Source organism: Sebastes umbrosus, chromosome 13 (genome assembly GCF_015220745.1).
Source record: "Sebastes umbrosus isolate fSebUmb1 chromosome 13, fSebUmb1.pri, whole genome shotgun sequence".
In the NCBI taxonomy this organism is placed as follows: Eukaryota; Metazoa; Chordata; class Actinopteri; order Perciformes; family Sebastidae; genus Sebastes; species Sebastes umbrosus.
In genome coordinates this window covers 31,970,409-31,993,289 of record NC_051281.1, presented here as the reverse complement: position 1 = coordinate 31,993,289, position 22,881 = coordinate 31,970,409, and the positions used below count along the sequence as shown (strand labels likewise).

The window sequence follows — 22,881 nt, the reverse complement described above, 5'->3', positions numbered from 1 at the left end:
CATAGTATTGTATTGGTACCATTGTTAACATGACACCGTTACTTGTAAGATGTAACCTAGCAAAGTGTTATCCATCTAATTTGATTTGACCTCCATTTCTTGCTTTTCCCCTTTTTCTTCTGCATAAATCACATAAAAGACAAAGCAAATGACTTGATTTGTCTGAGTTAACCACTGTATATAATTCCATTTGGAGGAGACTGGACTGTTTATAGCATCAACTCCACAATTTAGTAACCAGCACAAGAGTCTGTGTATATTTTTCCAGGGCAGATACAAAAGGGACAATAAGCTTCCCAGATTTTGTTAATAGAAGTTTTTATGCTTTTCCCAGGAGTCACTTTGCTTTCACAGTTCACAGTATTTACTGTAATGTGTTCACCTTATTTGGAAACAGATTTGTCAGCCGTGTCTATAATTGGACGGTGTAAAGAGGCTTACCCATGGCAACAATATAGACTTATTAAGGTGAAACGTCCCGAAAAGTTCCCCATACTCTCATTATTTTTTCAGTCAGTAAGAAAATGAAACTAACAAAATGACTTACTGCAGATTCTTCTCTTTTTGGGCTCTCCAGCTCTATAATAAAAGCAAAGTCAGATACTGACTATTTATTATTTATAAAATATATACTGATTAATTCCACTCAGCACTGAACAATCTCCAAAAACACAGCAGGGGTCAGTGGCTGGCATATGCAGGTATCACAAGCTCCTCATTTTCTCCCAGAGGGAAAAATAGGGCAGCACAGACATATCTCCTCTCTCCTGCTTTTCTTTATTGGTTACAACTTGGCACTCTGTATGTGCTCGTCCTTCTTTTTATCACTTCAAGGCTGAGGGGTTCGCTCAATAAATTCTCCCGTGTGTACGGTAAGATTGATCTTCCTTTTGCTAGGAAACACTGAGGCAGTTTTGTTGTGACACAAATCTCTTGGTTTCACTCTTTTGAGACGATAGGCAACATGCCAAATGGGGCAGAGAAACGGGTCAGCTGCAGGTGCTGCACAGGATGGAATCGCTCCAAACTGAGCCCCTTGCTATGCATCACATGCTTTAATACGATTGCATATAGAGTATCTATACTGTCATAAAAATGTGTTTTCATGCCTCTTGTGGCTAACATGGGGTCATATTAGATCAACATTTAATCGTTGCTCATGTCCCATGTCAAAACTAAAAGTAAACGTTGACTTGTTACGTGATGTTGTTACGTAAGAAAGCCTGCTAAGGGCAGTTATTTATTTACGCTAGTTATGTTGTTACGGTTATTGCAGTTCTTACATTACGTTGTTACCAGGGCTGTCGGTTGATTAAAGTATTTAATCACGATTAATCGCTTGATTGTCCATATCACGGTTAATCGCAAATTATTCACACAGTTTTTATCTGTTCAAAAGGAACCCTAAAGGGAGATTTGTCATGTATTTAATACTCTTATCAACATGAGAGTGTTTGTTTTTATGCAAAGGTGTATAAATATATATCACTGGAAATCAATGAACAACACAAAACAATGACAGATATTGTCCAGAAACCCTCGCAGGTACTGCATTTAGCATAAAACAATATGCTCCAATCATAACATGGCAAACTGCAGCCCAACAGGCAACAACAGCTGTCAGTGTGTCAGTGTGCTGACTTGACTATGACTTGCCCCCAAACTGCATGTGATTATCATAAAGTGGGCATGTCTGTAAAGGGGAGACTCGTGGGTACCCATAGAACCCATTTACATTCACTGATCTGGAGGTCAGAGGTCATGGGACCCCTTTGAAAATCGCCATGACAGTTTTTCCTCACCTAAATTTAGCGCAAGTTTGGAGCGTTATTTAACCCCCTTCCCAACAAGCTATGACATGTGGTACCGATGTAGTCCTTTCGTTTTTTAGTTTCATATGATGTCAGTATCTTCACTCTAGCTTTAAAATTGAGCCCGCCACAACATAAAAATCACAAGTTACGTTAATGCATTAAATAAATTTGTGGCGATATCGTGTTAACTTTGACAGCCCTAGTTGTTACGCTAGGTTGTTACGATAGGTTGTTATGCGAGATTGTTACGTTACGTTGTTACGTTACGTTACGTTGTTATGTTACGTTGTTACGTTACGTTACATTGTTACGTTACGTCTCTGGCCTTGACTCCAGTAGTTTTCCAGTGTTCTGCTTCCCCTGGGTCTCCCCCTCCCCTGCCTGTCTGTGTGGGTGTGGCAGGGGCGCGGCTTCCTCATCAGGCACCTGGTCTCACTCTCCACTCTGCACTCTGCACCTGTCAACAATCACCTAATCAACCCACAGTACAAGAACACCAGCTTTCCTGCCAGTCCTCGCCAGATTGTTCTGCCTACCAGTTGGTATTCTCTCGGCTGCTCTGTATTATAATTACCAGAGTTATTCTTGTGTTTCCTTGTGCTTCTGATATTTAACATTGTGTTCTCCTGTCTTCTGGATTCCAGTGCCAGCCTCCCATCGAGCCATCCTCACGCCGCCGCAGCTCATTCCTCCAGCTACTCCACCCTGCTCAACAGCCTGCCTGTCCCCTGCCTTCTCCAGCGCCCTCACCACCTTTATTATAATAAATCCACCTGACTTTCAACCACCATCCAGCTGTGTCTGTGTCTGCTTCTGGGTCCTAAACCAAAGCCCTCACAGTTACGTTACGTTACGTTACGTTACGTTACGTTACGTTCGGGCCAGGGGCTTCCTACCTCTCTACTTCCAGCACCCTTGCTCGGACCACACCCATCTTCGAACTACACACCTGTTAAGTTTTGTGATGGCAAATTGGCCCAGGGATGTAAAGTGGTGGTGTAAAGTGTATGTGTGTGTGTGGGAGAGTGCAATAGCCCATTCACCACCCTTGTTTGGACCACGGCCATCTTCAAATTCTACCTTCATTTTAATCTCAACTACACATCTTTAAAGCTTAGTGAGACATGTAAAAAAATCTGTCCAGACATATAAACACCTGGCAAAGTACTCAGAACCATGTCTGTGGTAGTTCCCGCTACAGTAAGTGTCTCCAGGACCACATGATGACACACTCCGTACCAGCGTCGCTGTCACGGGTAAATATCTGGCTCTCTAGCTCCTACATTCTCCACTATGCTACCAGCTAGTCACTAAGTTAGTCTGTCTGCCATTTGGTGCTGTACAGGTAGTAGTTATACATGTACTGTCAGTTTTTATGAGATCTTTTGCTAAACACAGCGGCCTGCTGTACTGTAGTCGGCAACAAGGTAGCTGAGCATGGTTGAAGTGAACCTAAACACTAAAGTTGAGGGCCATGAAACCATACAATGAACTGAAAGACATTAAAATGCTCCATAGAGCTGTGTGGAACGCGACTGTTGATAATGAGCTTTGTGTTCATCACAACGAGCGACCCATGTCACATGTAGTCATTCGATATATTGTTATTAAATATTGGTAAGTGCAGCTTTAAAGGATACAGCATGTCTGGCGTATCCATATGATGTCAAGAAATGGCATGAAATGACTAAAACCAATGTGTTAATGGAAATATTTATATTGGAGGTACTAATATAGTGAAAGAGAAGTGCTCTAACAAACCTATTAGGAACACACTCAGTTATGATTCTGTCCCTTTATCTACATGTTTTTGGTCTTCCTTATTTGAGGATATACAGTGGGAGAAAGCTTGGAAAATAATACTGTAAATAAATACTGTATCAATAACAAACGTAAGGAAGTGTCTTTCAAGATATTACATACATTACCCAGTAAAACTTGTGTTAGAAAGAATTAAGCTGAATATTGATTACTTGTGTGATTTCTATGGACTTGAAAAAGAGAGTATTTCTCATCTATTCTTTCACTACAAGAATATTCTGGATGGATGGAGACAACTTTCTACAAAAGAAACTTAAGATGAATGTTGAAATAAATATGTTTGATGTAATGATATATTTTAGTCAAGATAAGATTGGACATAACATGCTGTATATAATGCAATTATTAATTATTTTTGAAAATTTCATGACATTTAAAGACAAAATGGTCAGGAACCAAGCCAACTTTCTTGCATGTTATTAATAAATTTAAACAGTATAGCACCATCATACCCTATATTAAAAACAAAAAGCCATTAAGACTTATAAATTATTAAATTATTATAATATGATGTATATAACATAAGCACAAATCCTGGCATTATGAAATTGTCATGTTCTGGCGGTGCCAGCCTCTTATTATTTACTTTTGTGATTTTGGATTTGGTGTTTTTGTATATATTTCTGGTGTTTCCTGTTTTATTTTGGTAGTTCACTCCTCCTGTGTCTTGTCTGGTTTTACTTCCCTCCTTTGTTTGTTTTCCCGCCTTTTGTTGATTGTCTGCCCCGCCCTGATTTGTTTCACCTGTGTGTAATCTTGTCTGTTACTTAAGCCTGTGTGTTTCCCCTCTGTCCTTGTCGGTTCGTCTTGTCTCCCCAGTCCCGTCTACCTTGTCCTCCGTGTTCATTGTTTTCCTCCAGCTCTGGTCTTAGTGTTCCTCCTGCCCGTGTTCTCGTATCCTCTGGTTTGTAGTTTTGTTCTGTTCTCAGTTTGGTTTTGGTATGTTTTCTTTGTACTTTGTTCCCCTCCTTGTTTTGTGGTTTTTGGATTTTGTCAGCTTTAAATAAAGCTCGCTTTTATTTAAAAACTTCCGTTCCTGCTGGTTACTCTGCGTTTGGGTCAACGTTGTAAACAGATCACGACAGAAATATATGTAATTATTTTGTTTTGTCTTCTTGGGCTCTGTTTTTTTATTTTTTTTGCTCAACTGGCTATTTATCTGTACCTTTGTTAATGAGCATGAGTTCAATAATGAAAGCATAAAAAAAAAATATGTCAGTCTGTCTCTCAATACTTTGTCTTCCCTACCCTGTCTGTGGCTTTCCGGGTCCCAAGCCCACTGGTTCCTACTGAAGACAGACACGCAAAAGCTTATAACCGCTGGGACTTCCGCAGGGCAGTGTATGTAAATGAACTAAAGTGTGAGTGTTTGTGTGTGTGTGTTCATGGTAATAAAGGAACAAGTCACCTAGTGCAATGGTGTGGATCACTGATGTGTCTTTGGACACCAAATGGCATAGTGGAATGATATATCAGGCTTTGGCTACAGATGCAATACTTGTTACAGGATCATTTCATTGTTGGTTTTGGTCTTTGTATGGGGTGTAAGTCTCCATCACCAGCCTTTACATCAAATATTCATTTACAAAGGCATTAAAGACCATTAAAGCATCAGTAGGCCAGATTGGAGCAAATATGATTAAAAAAAGTTATTATTATAAAACGGTCGCTATGTCCTGACAGTAGTACATGAAACAGGTAACCTGATAAAAATCATGTGCCTCTGTGTCCTCCGGTGTCCTCCGGTGCTTTTAACAGCATCTGCAAGATTTCACAGACTGGAGGAAAACAAGCAGTAAGAGCTGATCTGAGGTCTGCTGTCTATCTGCTGTCTATGAGAGCCGGCTGTCAATCACTCACAAACTCAAATCAAATAGTCAAACTAGTCAGCGCTGATCAAATATGAATCAATATTCTGTTACGTTAATGTCTATTTCTCTCCTCACATGTTTTCGTAATCATCTTGTAGTGCACTGTTTAGCTGTAAAATGAGAAAGTTAGTGACCCGGCAGCCATGTTGAGATCAGGTTGAGATGAACACTTGAATTACAATATGCTGAAAGGTTATTATGGAATTGTTGCCCAATGATGCCAAAAATATACTGCCTACTGTCACTTTAAGGTGTCCCAAGAAGCCAATGTTTCGTCGGGGGAAAACAGCAGTGTCAAATCTAATACAGCGGTACACTTTTTGGAAGATGAAAGAGAGGAATGTTAATCTGTCCTCCTGCTGATGTCCCTACTGATGTGCTCTCATAATTTTTTTTGCATGAGCCATGGATCAATCTTTTTGCCCTTTATTACAGGGGTTCTCAAACTTCTTAGGGCCAGGGACCCCTTAAAGGAGAGAACATTTTCCAAGGACCCCCTCATAATCGTAGCTCTGATTAAGCATAATGCTTTCTACCATTTGTACTCTTAGATGACCTTTGGAACTACTTTTTTTAACGTACCTTTTCACTTTTTTCCCTTTTTGTTAGCTCAACCTGTTTCTGGCACTGTACAGCATGTAAAAGCCTACCGTTTCCCCCTGGACGACAATACAGCTACACCAAATGTCGTCTCCTGGGGGAAGAGATGCTCGCGACACAACATGGTTTGAGCTGCGCTCGCCAGCATGTAGCGCCTGAAGTTTGGCTTTGCTTGACGCAGCGGAAAGCCATCGTGGTGCGTCGCAAGCCGTTAAAAAAATGGCCTTTAGAGCACAGTGGTGCCGCTGTCGCTTTGCATCTCAAAGGGCCATCGGTGAGTGAGTCAAATATTTCTCGATGCTGGCCAGATAGCTATATGGCCGATAAGCTAAGCTAAGGCAAATGGTCCCCATCTGTAGATACAGTATGTACTTTTTAATGTTACATCACAATTTTATAATTTATAGCAAAATAATTTTGCAGACCCCCTGACAGAGTGCCACAGACCCCACTTTGAGAATCACTGCTTTATAAGATTATAGCAGCAATCTATATCCAATAAACTACTGAAGAGCTCCTACCAGACATGATGCCAAAGCAGATATTACAGATTACAGATCAGTGTTTCAAGAGTACTCCTTCCAAGTATTAAGAAGCATTAAAAAGCATGTGGTGAGCATCATCTTCTCCAGCGGCAGGGAAGTGTCTGACAAGTTGAAGTACTGAAGGTTTGAAGTATTGCAAATTCACAACCACTTTGTGGCTTATTATCTGGGTGGTTACTCCTCTGCTTAGGTTGAGTGCAGCCGCCGCACATGATGTGTCAAACATTACAGTTAGTCACCTTGAAGCCTGTGCTTTGTTGCACTACATTTTGCTTTCAATTTTCTGCTATCTATGGCCTTGCTACCGTGGAAACATTTCTTAGGAGAGTGACAATTAGAAGGACTGTGTGGCAATAAATGGATTATATGAAGATGTAGTCTTTTTTGCGCTACTTCCTGATATTGCATTCATTTCTCTTCTGGCCATGGTCTCACTGCTGTGGAAACATCTATGAGGTGAGAGATCAATGGAAGAATTCTGGCTGAATATGTGGACTTTTATGACCATATTTTATGAAAGAAAGATCTAGAGTGAGTTTTAAATAGAAAATGGATAGACAAAATAATGTCTTAAAGGGGACATATCATGAAAAATTCACTTTTTCAGTTTGTGTGCACATAGATTTGGGTATCTGGAGTGCCTACCAACCCACAAACTGACATAAGACAACCCAAGTCAGTTTTTATACGCTGTCTTGATCAGAAAACATGTGACTCAACAAGCCTTTGAGATCTGGCTCCCCGTCCTATTACACAAGCAGGCTCATTGGAATATATCTTTGCAAAGGTGCACAGTATTTTTCTTGAAAGCCAATCAGAGCAGACTGGGCTTTTTTCTTAAAGAGACAGGCACTAAAACGGAGCATTTCAGACAGAGGGGTGAATACAGCTATATTCAGACAGACTGTAAGAGAAAAATACTGTGTTTTATGAACATTAAAGCATTTAAAGACACACAAAATACAAGTATGAACCTGGAAATGAGCATAGTATGTCCCCTTTAAATTTGTGCTGTATGTCCTTTTAGATGCCCTTTAGCTGTGCAAGCAGGACATCTAAAAATAGCTCCTCTCCCTGCTTTGTTAACGTCCTTTAAGCAGTTGAGCTTTTCCAGCTCGCAGGAAGCACAGAGGTGATTGGATGATGAATATCAGGGTGAATCAATACCACTGTCACAGCAACACTTAGGAGTAATCACCACAGTCACTGAGAAGCGGGAAGACCAAATCATTATCATTTTTTCCCTGGGGATTGTCATCCTCTTCTCCAACCAGCTGGTTCAATAAAGTGAATATCTGCCACTCAGGGTTGGGATTTTTTTAACTGATAATAAGAAACAAAGGAATAGCATTACAATGGACAGTTTAGTCTCCTGACAGAGGGAGAAAAGGGAGAAGGCCAGTCCATGGTGTGTTTCAGTGCACTATGCTTTATTTTGTTATATGAGGGCTTTCAAAGTTAACGGGATAATGATGCGTTCACGCAAATTTGTTTTAACGCAACTAATTTCTTTAACGCATTAACACAACTGTTTTAGGCTGTAGCGGGCTCAGTTTTTAAGTTAGTGAAGATACTGGTATCATATGAAACTAGAAAAACCTGATGAATCCATCGGTACCAACCACGTCATACCAGCTTGTCATGAAGGAGGTTAAATAACGCTCCAAACTTACACTACATGTTGGCGAGGAAAATTGTCATGGCCATTTTCAAAGAGGTCCCTTGACCTCTGACCTCCAGACATGTGAATGTAAATGGGTTCTATGGGTACCCACGAGTCTCCCCTTTACAGACATGCCCACTTTATGATAATCACATGCAGTTTGGGGCAATTCATAGTCAAATCGGCACACTCACACACTGACGGTCAAACTAGGCAGCACTGATCAAATATGAATCAATATTCTGTTACTGTGATGACTATTTCTCTCCTCAAATGCTTTCAGAATCATCTTGTAGTGTACTGTTTAGCTGGAAAATGAGAAAGTTTGTGACCCGTCAGCCATGTTGAGATCTGCTGAGGAAATACCAAGCACCGCCCACCAGCCGGAGCACAGCCAATAGGAACGCTCTCTCTCTGAAATGACCTGTGATTGGACAAAGTCTCCCGTCACAGGCTAGATGTTCTAAAGCCTGAAAACAGAGCCATGAGGAGGAGTAGAAGTCTAGTTTTCTCTCAGAACACTTGAATTACAATATGCTGAAAGGTTATTATGGGATTTTTGCCCAATGATGCCAAAAACATTCTGTCTACTGCAGCTAAAGCTTAAAACGCAACGTGCGATTTTTAGGTTGTAGCGGCCTCAATCTTAAAGCTAGAGTGAAGATACAAAATGCTCCAAACTTGCGCTAAATTTTGGCGAGGGAAAACTGGCATGACCATTCTCAAAGGGGTCCCTTGACCTCTGACCTCCAGATCAGTGAATGTAAATGGGTTCTATGGGTACCCACGAGTCTCCCCTTTACAGACATGCCCACTTTATGATAATCACATGCAGTTTGGGGCAAGTCATAGTCAAGTCAGCACACTGACACACTGACAGCTGTTGTTGCCTGTTGGGCTGCAGTTTGCCATCTTATTATTTGAGCATATTGTTTAATGCTAAATGCAGTACCTGTGAGGGTTTCTGGACAATATCTGTCATTGTTTTTTGTTGTTAACTGATTTCCAATAATACATATATACATTGCATAAAGCAGCAGATTTGTCCACTCCTCTGTTGAGCATTAAATATTTGACAAATATCCCTATAAGATACATTTTGAACAGATACAATGTATGACTAATTTGCAATTAATCACAATTGACTTTGGACAAGCCTGCAATTAATCGCGATTAAAAAAAAATTAAAATCATGGTGGCACAAAGTCAGCAGGATTCATCATCAATCCATCCATTGTTAGAAAGATGAATTCAGAGTTAGGAAGACATTATCTTATTTAGTGCTTAAAGAACCCCCACCCCCCCATGTTCTGATGAACAGAGCGGTCTCAACAAATCTAAGGTCGTTCCCTTCAACTGTTTTCCATTTGCCAATTTGCATACAGACACAGGATAATGTAATGCTGCAATCGCATCTTCACAATCACAAGCTGTATTTAAGAGCATTGAAGCGAAGGCTCTAGTCAATTCTCTCTCATAAAGAGTGTCTCTGGCTGGCCATAGCATAATCAAATATGCTTGACTGAGAATGAACTACACAGATAGCAGATGACCTGTCTTCCCCTCAAATGTAATTTCCAGACGCTGCTTTGACTATGATCTCCCACTAACAGAGGGTGTCAACAGCCCAGGAGAGTGGGATGCCAGTTTGCGGTCTTAATTGTATGAACATTGGCGTGATGCGAAGCGGGCTTGGTGCCTTCCAATCCTCAAGGCCACCTCTAAGAGGCCAACAGCAGCTGTTTGGGTAGATTGCAATCTGATTGTAACTTGATAAAACCGAATATTGTCTGGCCCAGGTTAGACACTCACCTAGTTTAACGTCACTGTGTGTAGGGACCACGTGTACAGATCACTCCATACTGTAGGCAAAGCCTATATAAAGGAGGCTGGGCCACGCGTCATATCTTTGGGGGTATAACACATGTACAGTAAAATCTCGCCCGCACTCGCCGAAATTGAGCCAATCGCAACGCACGACCACAGCTTCTGTTACACTGCGCATGTGTTATACCCCGTACCCCAAGACCTATGTCCGCCCGTAACCCAGCCTCCTTTCCATAGGCCTTGACTGTAGGCAGCTGTAGCTCAGTGGGTAGAGCGGGTTGTGACCCCTTACCATTCTGCCCTCTTTTGTAGAGGGGTGGGGGGATGGGGGGTACAGGGGATGTTCAAGGGGAGATAAACAGTCAACAGTAGATGTCACATAGATGTGGTGTACATCATCTGAGAGCTGAGAACCTGAAGATTAATTTGAGATGCAGCTCAGCACTGAGGGTCAAGTTGTTCTAGTCATTAATAAGAAATAGAAATTAATTAATAAATGAATCAATCAATTAAAATATTATATATATTATATATTGTGAAAGTGTATAAGAGCGTAGAACATGATGATATGAATTTGATTTGAAAAAAATCAATAGTCCATCCAAAATACCACAAGACACTATACGACACCAAGACCTTTAGGAACACGATAGAAAAAGCCATGCTGTGATTTGGTATCAAAAACCTTTGATTTCTGCAAGAATTGCAGTTTTTCTGGGGATTGAATAGCGATTATCCCAGAGGTCACCACAGGTCATTTTATACAATAAATGATCACTAACATCATCACACATGAATACAGTTGGGCTCATTGGATTCACAAGAGTTTCAGCTTTACGGTGATTTCCAATTTATGCAATTCCAAGACTGTTTAGGGACCCCAGTATCCAGAAATATTCAAACGCACTATTTTAGTGTAGGCCAAAATAACACATTTATACTTCATGCAAAAAACGGCATGGTTTTTGCCCCAAACTGCATGTGATTATCATAAAGTGGGCATATCTGTAAAGGGGAAACTCGTGGGTACACATAGAACCCATTTACATTCACATATCTTGAAGTGTCTTTGAGCGAGACACTGAACCCCAAGTTGCTCCCCAGGCACTTTACAGCAGCCCACTGCTCCTAAGGTTGGGTTAAATGCAGAGGTAACATTTCATGTAGGTACCTGTGTATATATATGACAAATCTAATAAAGTTTAAGTTAAGTTCAAGAGTGCTGGCAATAAAAACAGTCATAAATTGTGTGTAAATGTCTGTCTCTGAGACTTCTGCTGCCACCAGTGCTCAACGCATTGGAAATGACAGTCTCTGCTTCTGATGTACCATCATTACCTACAGCCTGTCGTTCATCTTGCATACATTTGTATAGGCCTAATATTTTTTGCTTCCCTCATTGTTTAGTATTGCTTGTTCACCAAATATGATGTCATAGGCACTTGACTAACTGGCACAAAACACCTATAGAAATATATCTCTAAAACATGTAAAGCTGCACTTGGAAAAATCACACAATGGAGGGTATAAATTACACTGAAAAATAATTACCGTGTGGAATTTGTGAAGTCATGTAACATGTTGTCGAAACCCCCCAAGGAAGCATAAGCCATAAGTAGTAAAGGCAGAGATGCTAACACCACTAACTTTGTCTTTTGTCAACATTTTTAAGATTTGTTATTTCTTGCACCCAGCAGCAAAATTTCATGAGTCTACCACGTCTGCTTTGAAAGGAAAAGAATGCGTCTCTGTGAGGCAGGACACTTCCACAGAGATAGACCCATACATCCTTTGAACATCATATACCCATCTCCACTGCTAATAATATGTTGAAACATATTGCCTGGTAAAAGGCATGAATGCATGATAGATGTGTGCAGCTACAGGTTGCCATGGTGCTAAAATGACTTTGTTAAAAGACATAAGCTTTGGGTATATGGTCAATAACTGTGTGACATCTCATTTATATTCAGCTCATTCATTTGCCGAATTGGCACAAGGCAATAGAGGGTAATATTATCATAACAATGCAATTTATTCTTTTTCATTGTATCATTTCAGAAAAAGACAAAAAAATATGGCATAGCCTCGTAAGTCTTCACAGTTCTATCAAAACTGAAGTGCACTCAGAGGGCCCATGCAAGCAGCTACAGAATTCTGAAACTAGATTGGACTCCCAACAGGCAAATCAACAAAACTGGAACAACATTTTTGACATATGAAAGTAATAACAAAGAAAAGTCTCTGGAAATTATGCTTCCATTAAAAGCTTCTTAAGTATACTTCCATAGGCTACTTGTTCCAAAGTTGTTACAGGGTCCCGACCATGCATATAATAACAGGTATATGAAGACTGCCATGCAATTTACTTCTCATTACTGGAAGGTGTCATTCAGAGTACGGTGAAAGAGAATGGGGGACGAATGCAAGTCCTAGCCTTCTCTGTGTAATACAGTCTTATTGCTACAGTAAAGGTGCTCTTTCACAGTGAAGGTCAAGGTTATAAAGTGAATACACCAAGTTCTCGAGACAAAGACGTATGTCTGAGACATACAAACAGTCCAAGTCAACACTAGCCACAAATTGCCTTGGGATGAACAGAAATAAATAATTGAGTGAAAAGATACATTCTTGTGTCATGGATGAGATGGTGCAATGTCCTCCCAAGAATAATAAGCGTGCGCCTTGAGCAACCCTGAATCTGGGTAAGGTGCAATCTTATCTGTCAGCCCAAATCTTGTCTGTCAAACTTGAATTTTTACGTCCCTCGAGAAAAACCTTGTTTGTCAAATAAAATCACACAAACCTGTTTGAATGCTATCGTAAAAGCATATATGGAATAAATCAATGAAATAATTTCATTGGATATTAAAACACTGAGCTGCAAATGAAATAATTATCTTACTCAATTAACTGTCTTTATCTTCTCCGCTCTCTAGACTGTACCTACATTTCTAAATTCATTGATTTATCTAATAATGAGTGCATGATGATATAGGAATATATTAAAAGAGAAGATATTAAACGAGTGATGAGCTGAACTCTTAATAAATAATAACTAAAGATGTCTTTTTTCAAAATAAATAAAATAAAGGTGCTAAATGCGAGATTGGGAGCATTTCTATTGCCTCTGCACGGCTCTCAACATGGCGATGGCTGAGCCGGGGGAGCTAACGGCGCTGACAGTGAAAACAACAGCAACACTGTTGACAGAGCTAACAGTGTTTACCTGAGGGGGAGCCAGAGGGTGGGTGTTACGCCTCTGCAACGGCGCAGTCGGTCAGGACGGTGTTATCAGTTGTAAAGAAGGCTACGATATTGTAACCCTAGTTCTAGAAGCACAGGCCTCTACTGGACTCTATGGGTAATACCCTCCTCCAATCATGAGCAGGCACCGTTACAGGGCCCCCTTGATAGAGGGCTCTGCCTATGCTTATAGAACTAGGGTTACAATATCCCTCCCTAACTTTTGTTCTTACTCACAGAGGCTCCGCCCCCTGCTGGACACTGATGTACGCCCTGCCACAACACCAAATCGACCTAACCACATTGATCCAGACCGGCTGAGGATTAGACACAGCAGACCACCTACTTCTTTATAACCTAGGCCGCCACAGCAGAGAAGTAATGGGCCCTAGCCAACTCAGATAGTACACAGCTGATCTGGGTTAAGTCATGGTCTAACCCTGTAGGCAGGGTATGAAATTAACTTTTTGCACTGCCTGCCACTGTGGCAGGTAAGTATTTTTTTTTGTCTGCCACTCAAAAATTTTATCTTCCACTTTTGAAATCTCTGCGCTAAATGAAGGAATAAAATTTTATATCTGATGTAATTCAATGTTCGATATATTTGACATGAAAAACATTATATACATGGAAGATTACAGTGTTGGAATTACACCTTAGCTTCTGGGGGAGCCCTGTTTCTGGGGGTGGGAGGGTACTGTAGCCTACACAGTACTGTACTGTACTTTGTTATTGTCATCTGAAGTGGTTATTTGTATAAAAACACACAATTCAAATATTATGATTATTTAAATATAATATTTATAATCAGGTCATAATTCGCACATATTTTCTATGTGGAAAAAAACAGCATTTGGTTGAAAAACAAGATTTTGCATAGAGCCCCCAAGAAGTTAGGACTAGCTGCTGGCTGCTCATCCTAAAGTTGGAGGAGACAAAATGCTCCTGTCATGAGGAGATGAGCAGCATGACGAGCAGCATGTTCCACGGACAAAATTCATTCATTGCAGCCTTGTTACCCAAAGGGGACAAAGTATGGACGTTTTTATTGGACTTTATTAGTTGTAATCAATAGAAGTCAATCCACAAATGCGTACCATGATTTCCAAATATTTCACTATCCACAAACATGTTTTTTTGTATTTGTGTTGTGTAAAGTCACATCCATATATATAGAGGGCGATTTGCAAATACGCATAACTCACTCTGTAAATACGTATTTTAAGGTTTACATGTAAAGAGATATATACGCATTTGCGCGTCCATTCCTACACGTGGAATGATATTTGCGCATTTGAAGATCGCTTCCTGTGGATTTATGGGTCACGTGATATTTGTAATTTTCCTTTTTGTTTACGGAATGTTGTCCGATTCGTACCGCAGCAGATCTGTAGATAATAAGTGTAATCCACATTAGACAATTCGCAAATAGGTACCATAATATGCAAATATTTCACTACCTACAAACGTAAGTCACATCCACAAAAATACGGGGCGATTTGCAAATAAGCATAAAATACTCTGCAAATATGTATTTTAATTCCACATAAAAATGTTATAGGTTTACATGTAAAGTAATATATATGCATTTGTGGATCCATTTCTACACGTGGAATGATATTTGCGCATTTGCAGATCACTTCCTGTGCATTTATAGGCCACGTGACATTTGTAACTTCCCTTTGGAACATCTTTATTTAACGCGAGCCAGCGTCAGTGAAAAAATCTGTTTGATTGCATTGTTTTCTATTAGAATGAACTAACTGGCCGCGAGAGACAAAGCACTGCGCAGCGCGCGTGTTTGAGCTGAACTTTTGTCAGACGCCCTGTTCCTATTTATTCCTTATTCCAACAGATGAGGAACGGCTGATTGGTGAAATTGAAATGATATAAATATCTATAAATGATGTTATCTGATACGATACCTCCTCATTTCACTACAAACACCTAAATAAGGAGGCAGCTGGCTAGAGAGAGATCACCTGAAAGTTAACTGAGGCTACTGTTCTCTGTATTGTATTATCATTTACAGTAAATATTGCAGTATAAAACCTATGCTTTCTGTTTAAAAAATACAAACGTCGGAAGAGAGCATGTACTACTCACCCATCTTTTAAGTGGTTACATCTCTAGTCTTGACCGCACAGCTGATATGTACGTGGTTTGTGTACATGGCATAACAGAAGTGCATATTGAACAGTGTGGAGACAGAGCGTCCAAGGTTATTAGGCTATAAGTAAATAAAAGACAACAAATTGATCTTCTTATCTTGTTGGTTTCTTATTCTGTAAATATGAAGACACAACAAGGTTGATATTATTCAACATTACAATATATTATTAGTTCTATGTTATAAAAAATATAGATACATTTTTAGAGGGTTCAGTGAGCCCTCTGAACCAACGCAAACTGTAAACTACTAGTAAATACTAGTATCATGTAAATAAACACAATAGTAGCGCACTTTGAATGTGATACACTATTAAGTACACTGTTTGAATACATTTAAGGAGAATTTTAATCAAGTAGTATTTATTTTCACTTATAAAAAGTAATTCAATATGAAGTAAGCTAGTATTTGAGTTGCAATTTAATGTGTTCATTACAAGTGTATTAATGTAATTAATATATAATTAATACATAACTACTATGCTTTTCATACATTTTTAAAAAACTTTCTATAACAACTCTGACAGGAAAGTGGAACACACATAAATAAATGTATACTGTACAACTTAAGCAGTAAATAATGATAGTTTGATTATACTTCATGTTGTTCATACAATACTATACTACAAACTGGCGGGACGCTGGTCGACATTTCAGTGACCATCGACACTGCACGCACAAGTTAGACGTTATTTCCTGCGTGGATTGAGTGGCACAGGAAATGACGTATTGCAATTTTTTCACCACTTCCTGTGTCCACTATGTGGTGCTAAAGAACACACACTAAACATGTATTATGTTGCTCTTTATCAAGTGTAGATCACACAATGTACATTTCATGTGAATCGGATGATGTTTGTCACATAACGCTGACTTCCTGTTGCCAGTAGGTGGCGCTATGACTGAGTCAATATTGCCATGTAGAGCTCCTCAGGCCTGGACTACTATGAAGTAGGTCAAGTTTGGGGCAGATTGGACCAAGTACAGTCAAGTTACAACAGTTTGCCTTTCAATGGCAATGGCAGATGGCCGCCCGCCCTGCGCCCGGTTCCGCTCCAGGTTTCTTCCCAGTAATTGGGGAGTTTTTCCTGGCCACAGTGCGCTTGGTGGATACTGTTGGGTCTCTAAACTATGGTGTACGGTCATAAACCTGCTCTATATATAAAGCGTCTTGAGATAACTTCTGTTGTGATTTGACGCTATACAAAAATAAATTGAATTGAATTGAATGGCGAATCTCCGCCACGCCAAGTCAACGCTGTTTAAAAAAAACTCACGATTTGAACAACTTTTTATCACAAAGGTCCTTAGATTGTACTGACCAAATCTGAAGTTGATCAGGTTAAATCTGTAGGAGGAGTTGGTTAGAGTACAGAGCCTGGAAATCGGCAAAAGTACACAAAATTCAAAATGGACGACTTCCTGTTGGGTTTAGAGCATGGCCCCAAGAGACTTTTTTTAAGTCTATATGTGATACATGTGCCTAAAAATTTCGTACATCTAGGTTAAACGTACTGAGAGGGCTGCTTTGTTGAAATTTTGTAGGGGGCACTATCGAGCTCCCTTGCCACACCAAAGCTCAAAAACTATATCCGTTAACACATTTTACCACTTTTAATGAGTGTGCCGAGTTTTGTTCATTTGCAAGCATATCTAGCCCTTGAAAAACAACATCCTGTTTCATGGCGAATGATGCGTCGCCACGGCAAGGGCATTTCATGAAAACTCAAAACCTTCGCCGTCTGTTATCATGAAGTTCTTAGCATTTTCTAGACCAAATTTGAGGTGTATCTGGTTCACCTGCTAAGAGTAGTACGTCAAAATATAGCGACTGTAACTTCCTGTTGCCACTAGGTGGCGCTATGAGTATGATTCAAAATGGGCCCGGAGATGTCTTCAGGTCTGGACGCTTATCAAACAATAGAAATTTGGAAAAAATCTGACCATCTGGAGGCAAGTTACAACAGTTTCTTTTGTAATGGCGAGTTATCAAAATTCACCATGCCGCCATTCGACGAAACCTCACAATCTTCACAGGGAAGCATCATCAAGGTCTTAAGGCTTTCCTGACCTAATTTGAGGTGCATCTGATTAGTTTGTGAGAGAGAGTACATCAACATGCAAAACATGACATTTCCTGTTGCCAGTAGGTGGCGCTATGACAGCGAGCCAAAATTTGCAAGTGGATGTCATCAGGCAAGGACTTTTATCAGGCATGAGACATTTGGAGCAGATTGGTTAATGTACACAAAGTTACAGCAACTTCCTGTTTTTTGGCAAAAGGCGCTTTTTCACTTCCACGGCAACATAGTTCCTTAAAAATGAAAGCTTTCAACAACTGTTCATCACATAGGTCTTAAGTTCGTTAAAGTATAGTGCCTTGAAATGGCAAAAAAAAACAACGAAAATAGCACATGTACATCTCAACATGTTGCGTATACCTGCCAAATGTCATACTTCTAAGTGAAACCACAATGAGGGTCTCAATTTTAGCAATTTGTTAGGAGGCGCTATTGAGCCAATTTGTCACATCCGAGCCAGAGACCCAGAAAATATGAAATTTTTCACCAGTCCTGATACATGCGCAAAATTTGCTCAGTTTCCGAGCAGCTTTAACCTCTCAAAAAGGCGATTACTTTGTCCTAAAAATAATAATAAGAAGAAGAAACGGACCAATTACAATAGGGCCTTCGCCGACCTTCAGTCAGTGCTTGGGCCCTTACAAGTCCTTTGTGATAAATGATTTAAAAGTATACAATATCCGTTAACAGAAAGGTCTAGATGGAGATGAAGATGAGAGAAGAGGCCAGCCAGCTGTTGATGGAAGCTTGGAGTCCGATGATAGCAGCTGGGACCGGAGAGGTGAGGCCACGTTGCTGCTGAAAAGACAGGGACAAAGAAAGGGTTGAAAGGCTCAGTGATATCTCAGAGAAAATCCACAGATCACATCATTCCCATAATCATGTAGCAGAAACACACCGGTGACATCATGGCTTATAAAGCATTCAGCCTTTAAATGGCATCTACTGGTGCTGTTCATTCATTCCTCACACACTAAATCTCTCTGAACCTCAACTAAATGATGAGCCCAGGTAGGCTGCATGTCCACTGACCTGCTGTCAATGACTTCACCTGCTGTTTCCAGACCAGTGAAGAATCAGTGTGTGACGGCATGTGCTACGTAGCCTATAGATAGGAGGATGTGATTATGATTGTATAATCAGCCTGATCAATACACTCAAGTGCAGACTCTCGTGTTTGCATTAGGCCCGCTCACAGAAATCACATGCCCGCCCACGGATTTATGTCTACCGCTGAGTCCTAACGCGAGCTAGCTTGGACACAGCTAGCTAACGTTACCACCGCTAACAGTAAACCAGCTAACTGTAGGTAACGGCAGTAAAGGCTCAGCAAGCACAGCACAGCACAGAACACCCACCAGGAGATGATTAACCTGATCCTGAAACACGACCGTTGGATTAAATAAAGATGTTCCACTTCGTCTTTCACCTCCAGAAGCCAGGCTGTTGGTTGTCTCCTGGTGGTGAGACTGACTCTTCTTCTAGGCTTCTGCCAGCAGTGTTAAACTGTAGTTCTGTCAGCTCATGTGAGGGAATGTCGGCACCTTCTGGTGGAGCTAGTAAATGCACCTCATACTTACAGATTGTTTCTACAGATCTGCTGCGGTACCAATTGGACAAAATTACATAACCACACAGGAGGGAAGTTGCAAATGTCACGTGGCCCATAAATGCACAGGAAGCGATCTGCAGATGCGCAAATATCATTCCACATGTAGACATGGATCCACTAATGCGTATATATCACTTTACATGTAAACCTATAACATTTTTATGTGGAATTAAAATACATATTTGCAGAGTAACTTATGCTTATTTGGAAATCGCCCTGTATTTTTGTGGATGTGACTTTAAACAACACAAATACAAATTCATGTTTGTGGATAGTGAAATATTTGGAAATCATGGTACACATTTGTGGATTGTCTTCTGTGGATTACAACTAATAAAGTCCAATACAAATTTCCATTCCGAAGAGAGGAGTAAGTAGGTAAAGAAGTGGTTAACATTTGTAACATGATTTGAGCTGTGGCAGAGTTTCACTCCTCATAGTTAACGTAACGTTATCGTCAGCTCATTCACTGTAAGTACAAATGTCAGCTGCCGACTCGTTAGCGAGCGTTAACTGTAACATTACCGTTAACATCGAACAGTCTAACGTTAGCTAACTGGTAACGTTAATACTGGAAAGTTTGCGTCATTGACTTGGGAATGATTCCCCATTGATGCTGCAGCTGTCCTGAGATCAGGGGTGGAGGGCAAAAATCATGAACGAATGAACTCCTTAAGTTCATGGGAACAAAGAAGTGATTTGGTTTGAGAGTAGCCCTGCTGTGGTCACCACGAAGCAGCAAGCAATTGGGGTGCACCAACAGGGCGGTTAGTTCACGTACTCTCTTAGCTGAGGTCAATGCAAGCAGCAAAGCTGTGTTGAATTACAACGTCTTCAAAGTTGAATGCTCTACAGCACATATGTCAAACTCAAGGCCCGCGGGCCAAACCCGGCCCGCAGTGGTATTATCTTTGGCCCGCAGGATAATATCTAATTACTATTAGAGCTGGCCCGCCGGTATATTGCACGCACCACTAATACTACAAATCCCACAATGCGCTGCCAGTGCGTTGCCTAGTGAGGGCCTGCAAGCGCGAGCCTTCAAGCGCGAGCCCTTGCACTACTCGCTCATCAGCAGCTTTATGGAGCTAGTCACCTGTGGCTAACTTTCAGCTATCCCACTCCCCAAAAAATGGCTAAACGAAAGGTGGACTTTGAAAACAGAGGTTTTCAAGGCAGGTGGGAGGCAGAGTATATGTTCGCGGATATAAAGGGCAAAGCTGTTTGTCTTGTGTGCGGAGACGGTGTGGCTGTAATGAAAGAATACAACGTAAGAAGACACTATGAAGCGAAACACCACGACAGGTACAAGCATCTGGACATGAAACAGAGGCTCCAGAAGGTAGAAGAGTTGAAAAGAAGTCTGGTGTCATAGCAGGCTATGTTCACAAACGCCAAATCACAAAGTGAGGCTGCTGTAAAGGCTAGTTTTATTGTGGCAACAGAGGTCGCTAAATCAGCCCGGCCCTTTACCGAGGGAGAATTTGTCAAAAACTGCATGATGAAAGTTTGCGACGTCGTGTGCCCAGATAAAAGGCAAGCATTTTCAAATGTGAGCCTGAGCAGAAACACCGTTGCTGATCGTGTACGTGAGCTTGCCACCAATCTACAACAACAGCTGGTGGGAAAGGGAAAAGATTTCATCGCATACTCCCTTGCTGTGGATGAGAGCAGCGACACTTCTGATACTGCCCAGCTGTCAATTTTCATCCGTGGAGTGGACTCAAGTCTGTGCGTAACAGAGGAACTTTTGGGATTAAGATCAATGCATGGCACAACTACGGGAAAAGATCTCTTTGAAGAGGTATCCAGATGTGTAAATGAAATGGGGCTGCCTTGGGATAAACTTGTGGGACTGACGACAGATGGAGCGCCCGCGATGTGCGGTCAAAAGAATGGATTGGTGGGCAGGGTCCGGGAGAAGATGCGGGAGGAAAACGGCGCAGGTGAGCTGACAGCTTATCACTGTATCATACACCAGGAATCGTTGTGTGGCAAAGCCTTGAAAATGGAACATATAATGAGCACCATAACACGAGCAGTTAACTTCATAAGAGCCAAAGGTCAATCACCGCCAGTTCAAGTCTTTTCTGGAGGAGTTGGGTTCAGAATATGGTGACTTGCCCTATCACACAGAGGTGCGATGGCTAAGCCAAGGAAAAGTGCTGAAAAGATGTTTCGAGTTGCATGAGGAGATCTGTCAGTTCATGGAAAGCAAAGGGAAAGACACAACAGAGCTCCGGGATAAAAAGTTGCGGTGTGAAGTGGCGTTTCTGTGTGACATCACGAGCCATCTCAATGCGCTCAACCTGCAGCTTCAGGGGCGCGGCCATGTGATCACAGAGATGTACGCTACAGTGAGAGCTTTTAAAACCAAGCTGCGCCTGTGGGAGACGCAGATGCTGCTAGAAAACTTGAGCCATTTTCCGTGCTGCCAAACTATGAAAGAGCAGGTCTCTACCGCCGTGTTCCCAAGTGCACAGTTTGCTGAAAAACTCAGCATACTTGGTGCCGACTTCACACGGCGATTTGCCGACTTTGAAGCCCAAAAAAGCAGGTTTGAATTGCTCAGCAATCCATTTGCAGCTGACGTGGAAAGCGCACCAACCAACCTCCAAATGGAGCTGATTGAACTCCAATGTAGTGACACACTCAAGGCAAAGTATGACTCTGTGGGTGCTGCACAGTTTCCACGTTTCATCCCCGACACAATGCCCCAGCTGCGTACCCAAGCTGCTCAAATGCTCTCTATGTTTGGCAGCACATACCTGTGTGAACAACTGTTCTCCTTGATGAAGATAAACAAAACATCACACAGGAGTCGTCTTACTGATGAACACCTTCACTCAATCCTGAGGATTTCCTCAGCTCAGAGCCTGACCCCAAACATTGATGAACTTGCATCCAAGATGAGATGCCAAGTATCTGGCTTAGACTAGTGTTTATCACAGAGCAGCAAACTGAGCTTTAATGTATGTTTCCTTTTTGCACTTTTTTTCTTGTACCGGAGGGCATGTTTGGTTTTTATTTGGAGGAAATTATTTTTTGGCTGTTGTTGGCCTGTGGAAAAATGTCTTCATTAGAAATTACTCTGGAAAAGCTGCAGATAGAGCCATAAGAAATTAATGCAACAGATTGTTCATTTATTTAATGTTTAATGTTGTTTTTATAGGCAATAACTTAAGCTTTGTTAGTTCCAGGTTCAATATGTGCAATAAGTTAATTTCAATAAGTTTTGCAATAAACAGCCTCGACTTGTACCAATTTTTTTAATTTGGCCCACTGTGTATTTGAGTTTGACACCCCTGCTCTACAGGCTCAAAGGGAAATGGTAAATGGACTTGCATTTATATAGCGCTTTTCTAGTCTTCCGACCACTCAAAGCGCTTTACACTACATGTCAGTATTCACCCATTCACACACACATTCATACACTGATGGCAGAGGCTGCTAAGGTGCCAACTTTGCCCATCAGGATCTAATCTAAATACTCATTCACACACCGATGGCTATGCCTTCGGGAGCAATTTGGGGTTAAGTGTCTTGCTCAAGGACACATCGACATGTCACCCGGAGCAGCCGGGGATCGAACCACCGACCTTCCAATTGGTGGACAACCTGCTCTACCCTCT

The 22,881-nt window shown here is 41.1% G+C and overlaps 1 protein-coding gene across 1 annotated transcript; it reads left to right on the top strand.

Annotated features, from left to right (window-relative positions):
* The first annotated feature begins 20,381 nt into the window (after positions 1 to 20,381).
* LOC119500115 (general transcription factor II-I repeat domain-containing protein 2-like) lies at positions 20,382 to 22,457 on the top strand. The gene is given in 2 exon segments (XM_037789612.1): positions 20,382 to 21,313; positions 21,315 to 22,457. Coding segments are annotated over 2 exon segments (1,806 nt in total). The 3' UTR covers positions 22,189 to 22,457.
* The last annotated feature ends 424 nt before the right edge of the window (positions 22,458 to 22,881 follow it).